This window comes from Aythya ferina (assembly GCF_964211825.1).
Source record: "Aythya ferina genome assembly, chromosome: 2".
NCBI classification, from domain to species: domain Eukaryota; kingdom Metazoa; phylum Chordata; class Aves; order Anseriformes; family Anatidae; genus Aythya; species Aythya ferina.
In genome coordinates this window covers 7,513,160-7,529,329 of record NC_140297.1, presented here as the reverse complement: position 1 = coordinate 7,529,329, position 16,170 = coordinate 7,513,160, and the positions used below count along the sequence as shown (strand labels likewise).

General features: G+C 47.7%; 2 protein-coding genes across 17 annotated transcripts in view; one reads left to right on the top strand and one right to left on the bottom strand.

Annotated features, from left to right (window-relative positions):
• Window positions 1-9,943: 9,943 nt before the first annotated feature.
• LOC311430596 (uncharacterized protein) lies at window positions 9,944-15,211 on the bottom strand. 4 transcript variants are annotated; one of them, XR_014688895.1, is made up of 3 exons: window positions 15,048-15,211; window positions 11,021-11,111; window positions 9,944-10,777 (listed from the first exon to the last, which is right to left on the bottom strand). XR_014688895.1 is itself a non-coding variant. In XM_084507361.1 (3 exons), the coding sequence occupies exons 1-3, from the start codon at window positions 15,190-15,192 to the stop codon at window positions 11,222-11,224; spliced, it is 336 nt and encodes a 111-aa protein (XP_084363487.1). In that variant the 5' UTR covers window positions 15,193-15,211; the 3' UTR covers window positions 11,021-11,221. The 4 variants fall into 4 exon arrangements, 2 of the variants coding, with proteins under 2 accessions (XP_084363487.1, XP_084363488.1); XM_084507361.1 differs by lacking the exon at window positions 9,944-10,777 and adding an exon at window positions 12,246-12,433 and having other exon boundaries at window positions 11,021-11,224; XM_084507362.1 differs by lacking the exon at window positions 9,944-10,777 and adding an exon at window positions 12,246-12,433.
• Window positions 14,387-16,170, top strand: part of KMT2C (lysine methyltransferase 2C) — a 196,109-nt gene continuing 194,325 nt past the window's right edge. For 10 of the 13 annotated variants that reach the window (XM_084507334.1, XM_084507327.1, XM_084507337.1 and 7 more), the window contains exons 1-2: window positions 14,387-15,106; window positions 15,218-15,391. In XM_084507334.1, coding sequence (XP_084363460.1) covers window positions 15,219-15,391 — 173 coding nt within the window. In that variant the 5' untranslated portion in view covers window positions 14,387-15,106; window position 15,218. The remainder of the gene's footprint in view (window positions 15,107-15,217; window positions 15,392-16,170) is intronic. The other 3 variants (XM_084507330.1, XM_084507339.1, XM_084507326.1) reach the window with 2 other exon arrangements.

Genomic DNA, 16,170 nt, shown 5'->3' with positions numbered 1-16,170 from the left:
ACTGGGAGTGACAGTGGGGAGTGGGGAGGAGGACAGAGCAGAAAAGGGCAGAACACAGTGTCAGGACCACAAAAATTAGTGCTTAGCAAGGCAGAAAAGGAGACAGACTCAGGGGATGACAACTGTAGCATTTTATTTCATATGTGGTAGAGTTTCAAAGGAAAATCAGTGGCTTGAATGCAGCTTTATCTACCCAGAGCTGTGCTGCAAGGAGTCTGTATACTTTCCATTATTTAAAAAGCAACACCAACTAGCATTAAATTGCCCTGCAATAAAAGTCCTGCCGTAGACTGACATGGAAGCAAGAACAACACAGGCTGGGAGATATTTTCAACCTTACTCCTTTCAGATTTAAGAAATACATCTGACTGGTATCACTGGGGCAGAGGCCTGCATAGCTGAGAATAAGAGACAGCTCATTTCAATTTGGGGTGATGATTTGGGTATATTTGAAAGTAATTAGAGATTATAGAGCTAGAAGGAACCTGGAAAAGATTACAAGGAAAGAGAAGGAGCATGAAGAGAAAGTTCAGTTTCCTCTTCACAGAAAGTAACATAAGAAAGATGTAGACCCTTCCAGTGGTTTGCATTTCCTGGAGATAAATTTTCAATCTACTTTTCCAAGTTATTTAAAAGGTCCTGAGGCTAAAGTCTATACCTCTTGCAAGATGCAGATTTTCCACAGCTCTTTAATGTAGAGATAAAAACTACAACTCCATAGCCTTAAGTAAGGGGGGTCATGGTGAAAAATGAAAGAAAAAAAATATATACATGCTTTTTGAGACACTCAGCAAAGTGATTGAGATCCAATAAGGGTTTCTTCAGCTTTCCAAGGGGGAAGAAGTTCAGAAGCAATGTGGCAGTCTCCTGTAAATTACAACATGGAAAGTACCGCTGTATTCAAGGTCAAAATTAATAACAGAGTCACTATAGGTTCAATTCAGCTTCTTTAGTTCAGTATTATATACTACTCCTTTTAAAATGTTATTAAATGTTGGTTTGTCGTATATGGTTGTATTGGTGAAACACAACATCTGCATGTACTCTCTTTATTCATGTAGAAGTTTGGTCTCGGAGAACTCGACTTTTATTTGCAATTAGACTTTGCCACAAAGTCTGCAATTTATCTGTAGTTTTGACACTTCCAAAATGAATTACACAACAATTTAGAGCAAGCTGCAAGGGACCTTTGGGACCACCCGTCTGTGGTCTGCAGAGAACTTTTTGCCAGTGTGCCCATACAACACTCCGGCTCCACTCAGTGCTTTGCATACATTTTCAGTTCTAGGTATAATTCCCATTTTTCACTGGTAAGCCTTCAATGATTTGGACCTCCATTTAAATATTGTGCCTTCTTCAAATCAGGTTGCTGCTGCTGGGAGTTTGGTTTTCCAAAAACTGACAGCTGAGTATTTTTCGGTCTATGCATCAAAACCTACACTTGGTGCATTTGGGGCGTCTTGAGTCAACCCAACCATTTCAGATGTTGTTGTGTTTGCATATTTGCATTTGCGTGGCTGGGTTGCTCCTTTGTTGCTGGGTTGGCAGGGGTGGGGTGTTCCTCCTTTCTTGCTGGACCTTAAGGAAAGGCAGCTCGCCTTCTGAGGCTGGAGCTCAGAACATTCCTGTTTTTGCAGGTGCTGAGCACAGGCGTGCCAGGTGTCTGAGGAGCGAGGCAAGGCTTTTCCTCTGTGTTGGTAGACGCAAGCCCTCCAATATCAAGCACCATGCTTATGCATCAGTGCAGTCCCCTCCAGCCCAGTCAGTCTGGGCTGCATACCAAACTAAACAGGAGAACACGTACATCTGAAAAGAGAATTTTCCCTCTTGGTATAATGATTACTATGCTTCCCTGGAAAATGCAACATATTGTGGCACTTTGTTCAGACACTCTTTTTTTTTTTTTTTTTTTCCAAGCTCTATTGCCATCTCCAAATGTTCAAACACTACAGCTTGACCCTCAAAATCATAAGTCTGTCTGTAAAATGATAAACGTGGAGATCTTTTACTTTGCTTTCTGGTTTTTGAGCCGTTAGGGTGCACCTGGGTCACATTTGCAAGCTTTATACTCCAACCATTAGGACTAGAAACTGACTTTAATTTAAAGAAAGAGGAAAGCTGAGTTTCTAACCTCATTACACCACTCTAGTAGCTGGAGTGCAGGTGAAACATCAAACGTCACAAGACCTGTGATAAAATCATGAGTGCTGACAACATCAATTTAGAGTAGGAGGTGGGATAGCAGGGGAAACTTGGGGCACAGGGGTTTACTTTTTATCTTAATGTTTTTATAGGCCGCCTACTTTTATCTTTTATCAGAAGTTTGCAGTGGCAGTTCTTTCTTTCTATACCTGTGCGTGACGTTAAAAGGGCACTCCTGCATTAATACCTGGTGCCGTTTGCTAACTCACTGCATCTTTCTGCCAAGGTAAGATGAAAAGGTGGGTGTACACCGATGGTACACCTGGTGCCAACATCACAGCAAAGGGGTGTGATGGAAGGACAGGACATAAGCGCATGCCCGAAGCGGTGCAGAGAGGGATTCCAGTCCCCTGTTGTGTGATTGAAGATTATGGGATGTTTCTTGTGGCTACAGTATTTACTGCCTGGTTGAAGGATATTTTATTGAAAATTTGCCAGTAAAGGTCAACACGCTTTGTGAAATGGGGGCTTGCAAGGCACCGCTTGCTGTATCTTTTGTGCCCCAAAATGATCTCAGTGAGGAACAACATGGAAAATTAAAAATCTACATATAGGTAAACCTTTCACTAGAATAAATTAGCTCTAATTCAGTCAAGTAATTAAAGAATCATTATGATCATTATGATTACAGATCAACAGGCTGGCCAGATCAAGAACTCAGGTCAGTCTCACGTACTGCCGAAGTGGCATTGGTGACAAAGCAGTCGGCTGTCCCCTCTCTATTAGAGTGAGTTTCCAAATCACGCTTTTATTTTGGTTTGATTTTCATTTTGAGAAGTTGAAATTCTCCAGTTAGAGGGAACTGTGTGCCCACCGGTCCACCCAGCCCTATGCCAGCTGGGCAGGCTTCTCAATGGTGACCCGCTTGCTCTCACCAGCCTGATCTGTCCCTGAGCTGAACATCGCCAGGGCTGCCCCATTCAGGAGGTGGCTCCAGCACGATGAATCCTCCTGCTCTTTCATGATAATCCCGTGGCTTAAAGCAGGAGCTCAGCCTGCTCCAAATGGCCAGTTCGCTTCAGTGTCTTTGCACAGCTCCAGGGGTACGAGGCCAGCAGAGCACGAGTGAATATCACAGGGACAAGCCAAAGTCTTAAAATGACGTAATGCTGATATTGTATACCTTCCACTCATTAAACAGGCTCCAGTCCCATCTGGGTGGGACTGGGTTCTTTAGTTAACATTCACAGCTGATTATGTTGCTAATTGGAAGGAGAGGAAAGCCCCTGTGTGTGTACGGAGAGCAGGAGGTGCTGAGGGTCTGTGTTGTGTCCCTCGTGGCAGCACGGCAGGCTCACCCCACGCTGCCCCAGCTGTCAGACCCTCTTTGAGGAGTGTTGTGCCCACCTTTCACCTCTGACTCTTCAGCCACAATTACCGGGTCACCTGAAGCTGCAATTGCACTCCGAGCTACTAGCAGCACTAGGACGGGAGAGGAAGGCAAAGGTTAATTATAATTACCCCCCAAAATACACTACAGGAAATTCAAGATCGGTGTGTGTGCACAGCCTTGCAGTACAGAAATGCAGATTTCAGAAATCCAGATAGCCTCAAGTTTGCTCTGAAGTGCTACAAGGTCCTGTGAAACTCACAAGCATGATGGAATTTCGCAGGTCATTCATTGCCCAAAATTACTAAAAACCAATCTTTAAAGATAAATAATTCGTTAAAATATATTTTTGTTCGATTTATTGCTACAGGATCAGGGCTTGACCCCTTCATCCTCATGCGGGTGACCTGGCGTTCAGTCTAACTTGATCGATTTCCATCTTTCCGTGCAGCCCTACGACAGAGGTCAAAGAAGGAAATGCATTGTCATCTCTGCCTGCTTTCTTGGGGGAGCATTGAGGTTAGCCTTCTGGATTTAAAATCTCACCACAGAGACAGAAAACAAGATTGGCTAACCACAATGACTTGACTCAAAGAATTAGCAACACTGACATAATGCAGGCATTCCTGAAAATCTAAAGTCAGAGCTCTGCCTACTTTTAAAATAAATAGCAATCCCAAAATCTAGGGCAAGAAAACTCCATAGGCATCGCAGAGTTTTACTTCAGCCAACATCAATCTTCCTCCCTTTCAGACAAGCTGAATTATGCTGGTAAACCAGCAACACTAGCGCAGTCAACTCAGTTTTGCTGGATGCAAAAGCTGAGGAGACAGACCAAATTCGTACCGTGTATGCGAATTACTGAGAGAAAGGAAAGCCGCTCGTAAAGACGCATCTTAAATAAACATGAACACTTCGCAAGAGCACACACTGAAGTCCAAAACTACTGAGGGGCCTCTGATTAAATGTACAAACAAGTGGGAAATGGACCTGGGTTTCTCTGCAGCCCACATCGGGCTTTGGAGCAGCCAAGTCAGACTCACTGAGAGGACAGCAATGGGGCCGTGGAGCACTGGGGAGCACCCAGGAGCACTCCTGGAACAACACTGCTGGAGGCACACGAGCTGACTTGTTCAAAGCACCTGCATAAACTAGGCCAGGGCAGCGCAGACACCCCTGGGATTCGTGCTCAGCGCCCCTGGGGACTGGTTGCAGTGGCTGAAGATGTGGCATGAAGATGTACCTTCCCGATGGAGGGCCCCTTTGTAGCAGAGAGGGCAGGAGTAAATGTGTGCCAGCTCCTGAGCTACTGACGTGGCTGTGAAACTTCCACATGAGTTTAAATTGCTTTATGTTAAAGACTGGGAGCTGCTGAGCTTCAGGAGCAGAGCGTGCTTGCTCCTGCTGATCCTTCTCTAATTTCAGTGAAAGCTGGGGGCTGGAAGCTCTGGCAGCTGGGGAACTGGTACCCATGGAAATACTAACCGTGGTGCAGGGTCCGTGAGACCCTAGAGGGTTAGGCACTCTTTTCATCATGCTGCATGCCAAGGACCTCCTGCCTCCCATCAGACGTGTCTTCTCCACAGAGACTTCTACATTTGCAGGTCCCAAACCACACAGGGCACGGGTTTTCAGTGCTCTGGTACAACCTTCTTCAAGTTTGCCACATTGGTGGGAATAGAATATGTCATGCTTTGTAGACGGCCTGGAAAAAAAAACTTTAATGAAAGCATATATTGAGGTGAGAGTCAAGAAAATAATGCACATGCATATTTACTAGATTTGGAGAACCAAATAAGAAAATCATGCTTTTCTCCTCCTGCAATGCAGATCCCTTCCAGGAGGCCTGTCTCTGTTTCATCTGTGAGCAAACTGTGAACTGTTCGTGGCTAGCACCCACCATCCCCATATAATGGTTTTGGTTCAGGTTTTCTCAAGGAGCACCCAGAGATGAAGAACTGAGCTTCCCTTAATGCAGGGGAAACTCACGACAGATCTCCCTTCACTCTACTGTAAATCCAGGGACACCTGAACTTCTCTGTGGAAGGGAGCTGAAAAAAGAATGTAGAGAGGGGATAAGAAGGACTCGAGATTCCCCATCCTTTCACTCGGGACTTGTTTGATGTCCCCTCACAATATCATACAGTAGAAGTAGAACAGATCTGTTATATCAATGACTGTATCTTACTCGAAGAGTAGGATTAATATCTTCCCACAGCCATCCACAATGCAGAATGCTTCAGTTGCCAAAATAATCCTGTGTTGAATAGTGAAATCCACAGGTGGCGAGCAACTCTCAGTGAATTCCTTTTCCAGGGTGCTTAATAACTGCACATATTCAACATCAGCACCATTCTCTCAAAGAAACTAGGGCATTTTTATTTTTTTTTTTATGGTGCCCTCCTGCCTGTTGGCCAAAGGAATCGGAATCCTGAGGTCTGTCCCTAAAGGCTGGATCCATGCTACCAACTGGTGGGTTGGTCTTTGCCAAGGCATTTTTGGAGGAATTATAAAAATCCCTCTTACAGAAGGGAATTATATGTGGTGCTTAGGCAAAACAGACATTCCATTTATAAATATAATTACTTTTGCTGTTCCATCAAGAGAAAGAATTTAGTAGTGAGGGATACAACAGAGAAAATTATGTATGTGTTGACACTTACAACATAAATAGAAAACAGATCTGGGTGAAACTTAGGAAGAAAATGAAAAATATGCAAAAATATGTAAGTGAGATTACCAGTCGGGGGAAAACTTATGACCGCTCTAGTGCATTCTTTCCGAAGGAGTTACAGTCCTTCATTTTGCTTTGTGTTTGGATTTTAACTACGTGTGCATTTATTTGGCAATAAACGTGTATGCTTACCTTGCATTTATTGGCAAATTCTTTGCTTTTGACCGATGACGACCTTGAGCACTGCCAAGCAGGCACTCTTCCACCATGCAGCGTAGGGAATAGGGTGGGGTTGCACGTTCCTTCAGCGTATTGTAGGGAAGAAAGGAGTGGATGTGCCATTCAAGCTCAGATACAGTGACTAGATGCAATACCACCACCTAAGGAAAGATTTTGACCCCACCTCCTGTATTCATACGTGTACTTCTTTCACTCAGGCTGCTCGTCTGGGTATGGCCATTGTTGCACGGCTTCTGCTTTAGGCTTCTGAAGCATATTTTTATCCAGCAACTTCATTCCTAATGATATTAATGATTTACCACATATGGCACACTATATTTTTATAAAGCTGTAAGATACCATGGTGATTAACACCATACAAGAACCTAAATAGAAGGGAACAGAAGAACAGAAATGTCCTCCCGGCAGATACAGGGCTTTGGTGTGTTTGTAGGGGAAGTATCTCAGCTTCATGATTTTACCCTGTACATCAGAATTGGAGGAGTTCCATAATAGAAAACTGTACTGTACTTGACAATGTGGCAGAGAGAACAAGAAACCTTGTGTTTAATTTCTCTGTAGCTTTAATTAGGATTCTCAGATCAATTATGTAAGGAGAGATTGATTATTCCAGCTCTTTTGATCATACAGATTTATTACTTTGATTTAAGAAGGCAGGAGAAAAAAAAAAAAGTCAGCACCACAAGTATCCCCTTGTGTTTCTCTATATACATTTATATCTCACTGTATTTCTGCTAGGAAAAGACCCCAGCTTCAAACATCCTTGCAAATTTGTCCTATTGATATTGTAGCCCGCATGCAAAAATCTCCTCACCGAATCAATACGTTCGTGAGAAATGAATCACATTTTGCTTACCCACTCCAGCGCTGTGGAAGCCTGGAGACACTGCAAGGCTGCTTTCAGTGAACGCGTTGCTGCTGGGCATGCTGGAGCAGCCCTTTTTTTTTCAAACAGCTGTCCTCACCCACTTGGATTAACGCTGCCACTGGCAGAGTGGTTCCCCCCTGCATTGCTGGACCCAAAGCGAGGATTTTTCTGGTGTCTGGCAGGCCAGGAGAAGGAGGTGATTGTTTCTGGACACTGGCAAACACAAAGCAGCCAGCCTGGGGACTGCTGCAAAGAGCCAGGGTGAAACCCGTGTTGTACCAAGAGGCTGAACCTGAAGTTTTGGCTTCGTGGGAGATGGGCGGAGGGGCTGTGGGATGCTGAGCATCAGGCTGCGGGCTGGATTTCCCCCGGTGCCCCTTGCTCAGAGCTCCAGGAGGGCTGCAAGGAGCTCAGGGAGAGGAGCACCGGCACCTCCCCGTGCACCTCCCCCAGGGCAGTGCAGTAGAGGTTAAATAACAACAACAACAACAACAACAAAACGCTGGGGAAAAGGCAGTTTCTGCCAAACTGGTCACTAGTAAAGAAAGGCAGCCAGGCCCCTAGGGATGCTCTCCTTGCCTAAGGAGGAAATGGGATTACGGTGGTAATGTTGGCTGCACTGTAATTAAGTGTGGTTTTTTTTGTCGAGGGGCTACGGCTTGGAGAAAATTTCTGCTTGAGGCTGAAATATAACATTGTTTGCAGCCACAAAATGCATGCACAGCCTTTATTGTATACGTAATTTAGGATCTCAGGGTAGTCGTGACAGTGGAGGTTCTGCTATTGTTTCCATATGGGTACGCAGGTAATTGGTTTAAGACATTAGTTAGTAAGGAAGTAAAGGCCTGAATTCTGGCTTGACCTCATGTAGGTGACATCCCCATAAATTGCCTGCAATTAACTTCAAAAAACAAAGGCCAAATTCTGCTGTTCTTACTCACATACGTAGCTGGCTTGAAGGAAGCAGCTGCCAACAGGATTCGGCTCCTCGAGTTCACCTGACTTCAACCCTAGGCACCCGTCTCTCTTACCCTACAGCCCCTTTAAAAGGTCTGGGACAAAGATTATTTCCTGGCAAAACCGGCAGTGTGTGACAAGGTTACCTCTGCTAATAACATCTAAATTCCTATTATCGTAGCACCCAAGATCTCATATCAGGAACCAGGACTGCCAGGCACTAGGAACAGTATGGAACAGAATAAAACAGTCCCGGTCACAAAAACATTTGATTGAAGGCACATAAACGAATCCTTTCCCCTGTTTCATGGCCAGGTTCTCATTATTTCTGTTAAGCAATCTGACTGTAAAGCACCACTCCTGCAAACAGCACACGCTGCTCAGAAATGTATTGAACCTTCTGCATGATGAAGTCCTCCCCTCACACCAATCACTCTATAAGCTTTTCCCACAGGTGCACACACGGTGCCCAGCTACTGCCCTGTTTGCTTGCTACTGGCTGTGTTTTTTTTCCTGGCTTGCATATATCAGCAACACAGCCAGTGTTTGACCCAGGAGATGTCCCGCTTTCAGATACTAATTAGATTTTACTCAAGCCGTTGGCATTCTACCTTTCTGGATTAAAAAAATAATAATAATAACCACACGCATCTAGTAGTATTTAATGAAACTTTATTTCTCGGCTGCCCACCACCACAGATATGTCAAAACTAAAATTCAGAATATGAACAGTCATAACATTACAGATTCATAAAGTTGTAATGGATTGCCACAAATTAGACACGTAACAAAAAAGGGAGCAGACTGATGTCTGTAAGTAACTTGGGGGTGCTTTACAAACCACACGCACAAAATACAACATAACACTGCACAGTCCATCGTTCCTTAGAAGAACAAATTATATGAACTGATAGTTTAGGGAGAATTTAAGCATTTCTGAAAATACTTGGTACAAATGTGCAAAATTAACATTCCTACCTGACAAAACTTCTCCACACAGGAAGGTCTTATTAATAGTACTACCGCTAAGTGTAGTAAGAGTAAATTCCTCGTGTGGACAAAGTTACTCTGAGTACCTTTTTTTTTTTTTTATTTAATTTAAATTACTTGGAAGAAGTTAATCTGAAAAAAAGCCAGAAGATGCCAGAATGAATGAGTCTGCACGAGGGTTATAGTATAACCACTAGTTTTAAACTCACACTTTGGCGTGCACAAAAAGAACATTTTCTTATGAAGATAAAAGTCTCCACGTGTAATAACTCGATATATAGACAAGCCCTGGGGGCTCGCATCTTGAGCATTTAACATTTTTGGCCCCGTCTTAATGGATAAAATAGGTGTGTTTTTCAGTCACATTAGCCCAGTCAAAGTAGCTTAATATGATGAAAAGGCCTCGGGCTTTGGCGAGACTAAGGTGTAAAGGTGTGATGTTAGCACATATATCACAGCGTAGGCAAGGCTGCCTTTAACACATACTAAACTGATCAAGTTAAAGCAGGCAGGGGATGGGGAGCCTAGACTTTAACACGAGCATATTATTTAACATGACCCATGTTCATACACTTATTCTAGATTAGTTTGTATGGGGAATTGTGGAATCTAAGTCATGATGTTTCATGGTGGGAAGCAGGTGGGGGAGAAAAAAGAACTAGAGTTAATATTATTATTATTATTTTGCATAAAGAGTGAACCACACTGCTTCCAAAGAGCAGTTAGATTGGTTTTAGGGGGACCGGACCTCCACAGTACCTGTCTGTTGCACCTGATGTCTGCAGTTCTCCATCTGGCTGGGAATACCAGTCAGGACAAGAAGCAAGGCTTATCCCCCATCATCTGCAGCAGCAAGCACCTCACCAAACTGCTGGGAAAGTCACCACTGCTCAAGGGTATGTCGTACCTAATATCCAGGCTGTGCTGTTCCCTAAAGTAAGACAGATCTACAAGATGACAAGTAAGCAAAACTGATGAAAAGGAGAAACAAACATTTCAAGTTTAAAACTAGACTTCTACAGCGCATTTGTTAGCATACGACAATTAACATATGCTAACTTTTTTTTTAGTCCAGCCAAGTTTAGTACAAACAAACTGGGAGACGTATTTGTATGATGTGATCCTGGTTTTGCTACTTGATGTAGACCTGGTCTATAATTCTTTATTATTATTACTTTTAATCCTGAAAAAAAAACAGTTATCCGGCTATTTCTGAACTCCTTTGGTGAATACTGATGCACATGTGGAAAAGTGTCATGGGCACCTGATGTGGTCACTAACCTCAGCTGTCCCCTGCACCTTTTGTCCTGCAGTTTGACACTCTTGCACAAGGACATGCACGGGCAATGGACTCTGTCCAGCCTTCAAAGCAGCAATAAGCAATAAGACTATGGTGTAGAATCATTAGTTTAGCACAGGTTGAAGACGAAGTGGTTTAATTCTTCAAACACTTAAAATGTTAGCATGTTGCTGATGCATCTTAGATGAAGCCTTTGTGATAATCTGGTGATCTTTTCTGCAATTGAAACACAGCCACAAACAGAACAAAAACTATTTATTTATTTATTTTGGTGATAAATAATAAAGGAAACTATCATTAAATTGTGAGAGCTCTGAACTAATGTCTAAAGAGAAAATACCTGGATTCCATTTCAGATAGACTCCAGAATAATCTTATTTCTCAAGATTTCTGTTACATAGACTGTTTTAGTTGTATAATAGCACAATTGGTATTTACATACCAAGTATATTTACATACCAGTTGTCGTTTTCCTTTAATGATTTCCATAATGAGATCCTTCTCCTTAATGAGCTGATTTAAGACTGTGTCCCGTCTTCAACTTGTTCTACTGTTGTGCATGAAAATATCGCTGTTTGTCATTAAGCACACTGGGACAGCTCAAGATGTTTTGCAGTCAAAACTGTAAGCATGCGCTCTTTAATCACTGCTGCAAGGGTCTCACTTATATTCAAAAACCATACCAAGAACACAGAAATGTTTATTTCAAGACAGAAGACAATGTAAAATTCTAGCTGAAAGTTTCAAAGTTGTCCTTGGAAGTTAAAAAACAAAACAAAAATAAATAAATAAATAAATAAAAATAGGTGTCTCAGTTCACCTGGGTTAGTTTACACTGAACTGGAAGATCTCTTAACATTCAGTAAAGCAGAGGGCCTGTTCATTTAATATTATGTCTTTGTTGTAAATATGTGCTTTTTCCATGCCAAGATAATTTATAATAGCTGGGTAGCACGGGCCAGTTATAAACTTAAAAATCTTCCTGACAAAGCTGTTCAAATGTCCTTAATCAACAAAGCACTCCTACACAGGATTTATATTTGGTGACACCGCTTCTCCTAGCTTGTCCCCCTGCCATCACTGAGGGATATAAATAATGCTAGCAAATCTACACTTTCCTGCAAGTCCATCTCTGCCTTGAGCTCCTGCTCACAAGTCTCTTTCAGTCCTTCACACCTTTGATTGCCACAGCAATGGCAGCAGCAGTTTACAGAGCAGACCTGCCCGGCTTTGTTCTGACATGTAAGGAGATAATGCTCGTCCCTGTGACTAATGGGCATCAGTCCCTTAACACGCTCTTGTCCTAGACCATGCTAAACCAAAGCTAGCTCCAGGATTTTGTATTGTGATAAGGATGTATAAACATAGTTGATATCGGAAACAATGGAGAAAAAAGTTAAAACACTGCTAGCCACATATCTGCTTTAAAAAAATAAAAAAAATCCCCAAACATCAACTACTCACAGTGGGCCTAAAGAAACTAAACAATATTTAAATGGCAGGACTGGATGAACCACGCGTGTGCAAGCGAAATCTGTTGGTTTCACTGAATGTCTCTCTGCTGTGGGCTGTGACAGTTATTCCTCATACACCTAGCAGTTGAGCTGAGCCCACAGCATGCTCACGTGTCTAAGCTCAAATCAATTTGCACATGCATAGTAGCTCTGACACATCCTAGACTCACCCAAGCCGCAGCGCATGCGCAGTGGATCCGCGCTCGCACAGTCATTATTTCAGGAGATGGCCATTTTTTTAACAGGCCAGATGGCAACCTGGCAACTCCAGCGAATGCCACGCCGCTGATCCGGCTGCGTGGAGGCTGTGGCCTTTCGCTTCCCTCTCCCTGCCCTTCCCTTCCACCCAAGTCCGGGCCTGTGCAGGATGAAATGTTTTCAGTTAATTTACGTTCGCTTGCCTGATTTAACAAAATTCGATGTACTAGACAACATGTAAACATCTAAGCTCCCCTATCTGAAGTCCTATGAGCAATACACCTTTGTGGTCACGTAGGGACACTGTAATACAAATGTTTGGCTTAGAACGTATTTTTTAATTTGGCAGGAACTGGTACATTTTCAGCAGTCGGGCCAAGGAAGTCGCGCCAATAATCCAGCAGTTGTCTTTGCATGGCTGAGGAACTGAGTGGCTTTGTATAATTATGCATACGTACGTGTGTGTTTGTATAGAGATGGAGATAAATGTATCGCCTTTATCTCCACAGATAGATAGGAAAGTATCACGAAGATCTTATTTAATTACCTGGGGAACGAACCAAGGGAGGCTTTTTGTTATGAAAGAGTTCCCAAGAAAACAGGCCAGCAAAAGCTGCGGTTGCCACAGCACGTCATCTTTAATTTGGTACTTCTGAAGCTGACAAGTGAAAATGTTGGTGAGGAGGCACAGCGTTAGGGTCCGGAGTGCTCTGTGCTTATTTTTACATCCCCAAATTGTGCTCACCCTTCGGTGCGCTACCTCCGGCCAGCTTTTTACCACCCTGACCTCAACGCAGCGCCCAAACCCCTGGGTGACAAAGGCCAGAAACGTCCCGAGCGGGGCTCTCGGAGCTTTTCTCGTGTATTTATTGACACCAAGCCGCTACCGCTGCCCACGGCTGCGTGGGAGCTCGGAGAACTTGTGAGGCGAGGAGGGAGCCCCTCAGGGGCTCACCTCACGGCCGGGAGGAGCAGCGGGCACTGGGCTGAGGGAGGGAAGGAGGGAGGGAAAAGGAGAAGGAGGGAGGGAAGGGGAAAAGAAGGGAGGGAAGGGGAGAGGGAGGGAGGGAAGGAGGCCGGCCCCGGCTGAGGGGCCCCGCGGCGCTGCCCGGCTTTGGGCGGGCGGCGGGGGCCGCCTCAGGGGCTCCCTCAGGGCGGCGCCCCTCAGCCGAGCCCGCGGCGCTGCCGGGCCCCGGGGACCGAGCCCCTGGGCGCGGCGCTGCCCCGCTCGCCCCCGGCTGGGCTCGGAGCGAGTCCCTCCGGGCCCCGGGGCCGCATGAAACGCTCTGGAAGGGGCTGCCCGAACCCCGCCTTCGCCTCGCCGCGGCGCAGCCGGGCGGGCAGGCAGCCAGCGAGGCCCCTGCCCGGGGGAGGGCCCCGAGCGGCCGCAGCTGTTCCAGCAGGAGTTGCTGGAAGGCGGCCACGCTCCGCAGACTTTGTCTCCCCCGCACGCAGCGCTGAACTCTGCTCCCCCCCTCCTTCCCTTCCCTTCCCTTCCCTTCCCTTCCCTTCCCTTCCCTTCCCTTCCCTTCCCTTCCCTTCCCTTCCCTTCCCTTCCCTTCCCTTCCCTTCCCTTCCCTTCCCTTCCCTTCCCTTCCCTTGCCGGCTGTGCGTGTGGGGCTGGTGCTGTGGGGTTCCCCGATTGGGGGGGGGGGGGGGTGGCACCGTGCACCGCGCTGTGTTGTAAAATAACTTCAAAAAAAACAAAAAACACCACACACACACACCAGAAAAATAAATAAATAAAAGGGCTGGGTAGGCGACGGGGAGCCCCCGTCCCGAGCCGTGCCCCGCTCCGCGCTTTCCCCGCAGCCCGCCCGTGAGGTCAGCGGCGGCGGCGGGGTGGCGGCGCCCGGGGCCGGGCGGGCCGGGCCGGGCAGGCGCAGTGTGGGGCCGCGGCAGGGCGGCTGCCGCGTCGATGTGTCGGGGGGGAAGGGAAGGGAAAAGGGAGGCGGAGGTTGGGGTGGAAGGGAAGGGAAGGGAGGGAGGGAGGGGGGTGAGGGGGGGGTGACGGGGCAGCGCCGGGATCCCTTCTCCTCCCCGCGGGGAAGGAAGGGAGGGAGGGAGGGAAGGCAAGCAGGGAGGGAGGGAGGGAGGGGAGAGCGCTCTCCTCCCCCTTTTTCACCCTTCCTCCTCCCCTGCTGTTCCCCCAAAAAGTTAAACTTCCTGCTCCCGGCCCGGCTGGGAAGGGGACGAGGAGCCCGGCCGGACTCGGCACACACATACACACACACACACATATACACACAGACACACACACACCAGCTGGAGCTGTCAAAACTTCCACCACCACCACCGCCGCCTGCTCCTGCTCCTGCTCCTCCTCCGCCCCCGGGGGCTGTGCGCGGGGGGAGGGCGCGGGGCCGCCCTACAATGAAGCGGCGGCCGCCGCAGCCGGGCAGCGCAGGAGCCGCCACCACCACCACCACCACAGCCGCCACCACCACCACAGCCGCCAGCTCCCGGGGCCTCTGAGAAGGGGGGAGCCCAGCGGCAGGGATCTGCCGCCACCGCCTCTCCTTCGCTTCTCCGCCTTTTTATCCATCCCCCCCCCCCGCCCCGGGCCCCGACGGAGCCCGCCGAGCCGGGGAGGGGGTGTTATTGTGTGCGAGACCCTTCCTTCCTCCGCGCTCTTTCTCTTCGCACCCCCCCCCCCCCGCCCGCCTCTCCCCGCTCCCTCCCTCCCTTCTCGCCCTCCCTTCCCCTCCTCCTCCTCCTCCTCCTCCTCCTCCTGCTGCTGCTGCTGCTCTCCCCCATGCTGCTCCCCCTGCTACCTGTGCTGGTCGGCGGCGGCTGAGGCCAGCGATGCGAGGCGGAGGTGGAGGAGGCGGAGGTGAGGAGGAGAGGAGCCGCGGGAGCAGGAGGAGCATCGGGATCCCCATCACCATCCTCATCTTCATCCCCATCATCATCATCCATGTGTCTCTCTCGTCCTGCTGACTAGGATGTCAACGGAGGACAAGAGTCTGGTGGTGGCGGTGGTGGAGCCGCCTCAGCAGCAGCAACCCCCCGAGCCTGGAGCTCCCCCCCCAGCAGCAGCAGCAGCAGCCACAGACAAAAGACCTAGGGGCCGGCCTCGCAAAGATGGCGCTTCCCCTTTCCAGAGAGCCAGAAAGAAGTAAGTTCAGCGTGTGTGTGTGTGTGCGAGGCACCCAGGGGCAGGGGGCAGGCGGCCAGGCGCAGGCAGAGCTGTCAGCAGAGCCTCGCCGCTCGTCGCCCCCTCCCTCCTGCCCAATGCCATTTTGAGAGGGGCCCTTCTTTCTTCTCCTCCTCTCCCCTTTGCACTTTCCCCTCCTCCTCCTCCTCCTTTTTCACCTTTGTCTTCCTCCGCCCGTTTTCCCTTTTCACTTTTCTTTCGCCGTCCCTGTTTTCTTTCCCTCTTTCTTCGGAGTTTCTCGCCAGCTCTTCCCCCTTCTTCCTCCTTCCCCCCCTGCCTTTGCACCTTCCCCCTTCCTCCTTTTCGGGCTCCCTTCTCCTCCAGGACTCTCCTTCCTTCGGCGTCGCCTGGATATCGGATCTAATATCCCCAGCTTTCCACGGCAGCCTTCCCATTTTTTCTCCCTTCTGAGGCAAAAAAAAAAAAAAAAAAAGATGTTTTTTTTTTTTGCCCTAAGTGGCTGGCGATGGCACCCCCCCGGCACACACACACACACACACACACACAAAGTTGGGGCAGGACTTTGAGGCGCCCGGAGGCTGAGGGCGCCGCTCGGGGAGCTGTCAAGCGGCTGCCCTCGCATAGAGGAGGGGGGGGGAGACAGCGGCGAAGCACGGCAGAGCTTGGAGGGGACACAACGGGATTTTAGGGGGGGCTGCCAGCCCCTTTGCTGTAACAGACTGCCCTTAATCGAGGGGACTTTCGGGGTGCTATGGCGCTCGTTAGCCCCACAGCGGCCG

Excerpts from the sequence above, each read along its gene's own strand:
- LOC311430596 (XM_084507361.1), bottom strand. The coding sequence starts at position 15,192 with ATGGATGATGATGATGGGGATGAAGATGAGGATGGTGATGGGGATCCC. Across the intron at positions 12,434-15,047 it reads GCCGCCGCCGACCAGCACAG|GCCCGGACTTGGGTGGAAGG; the intron begins GTAGCAGGGGGA and ends CATCCTGCACAG.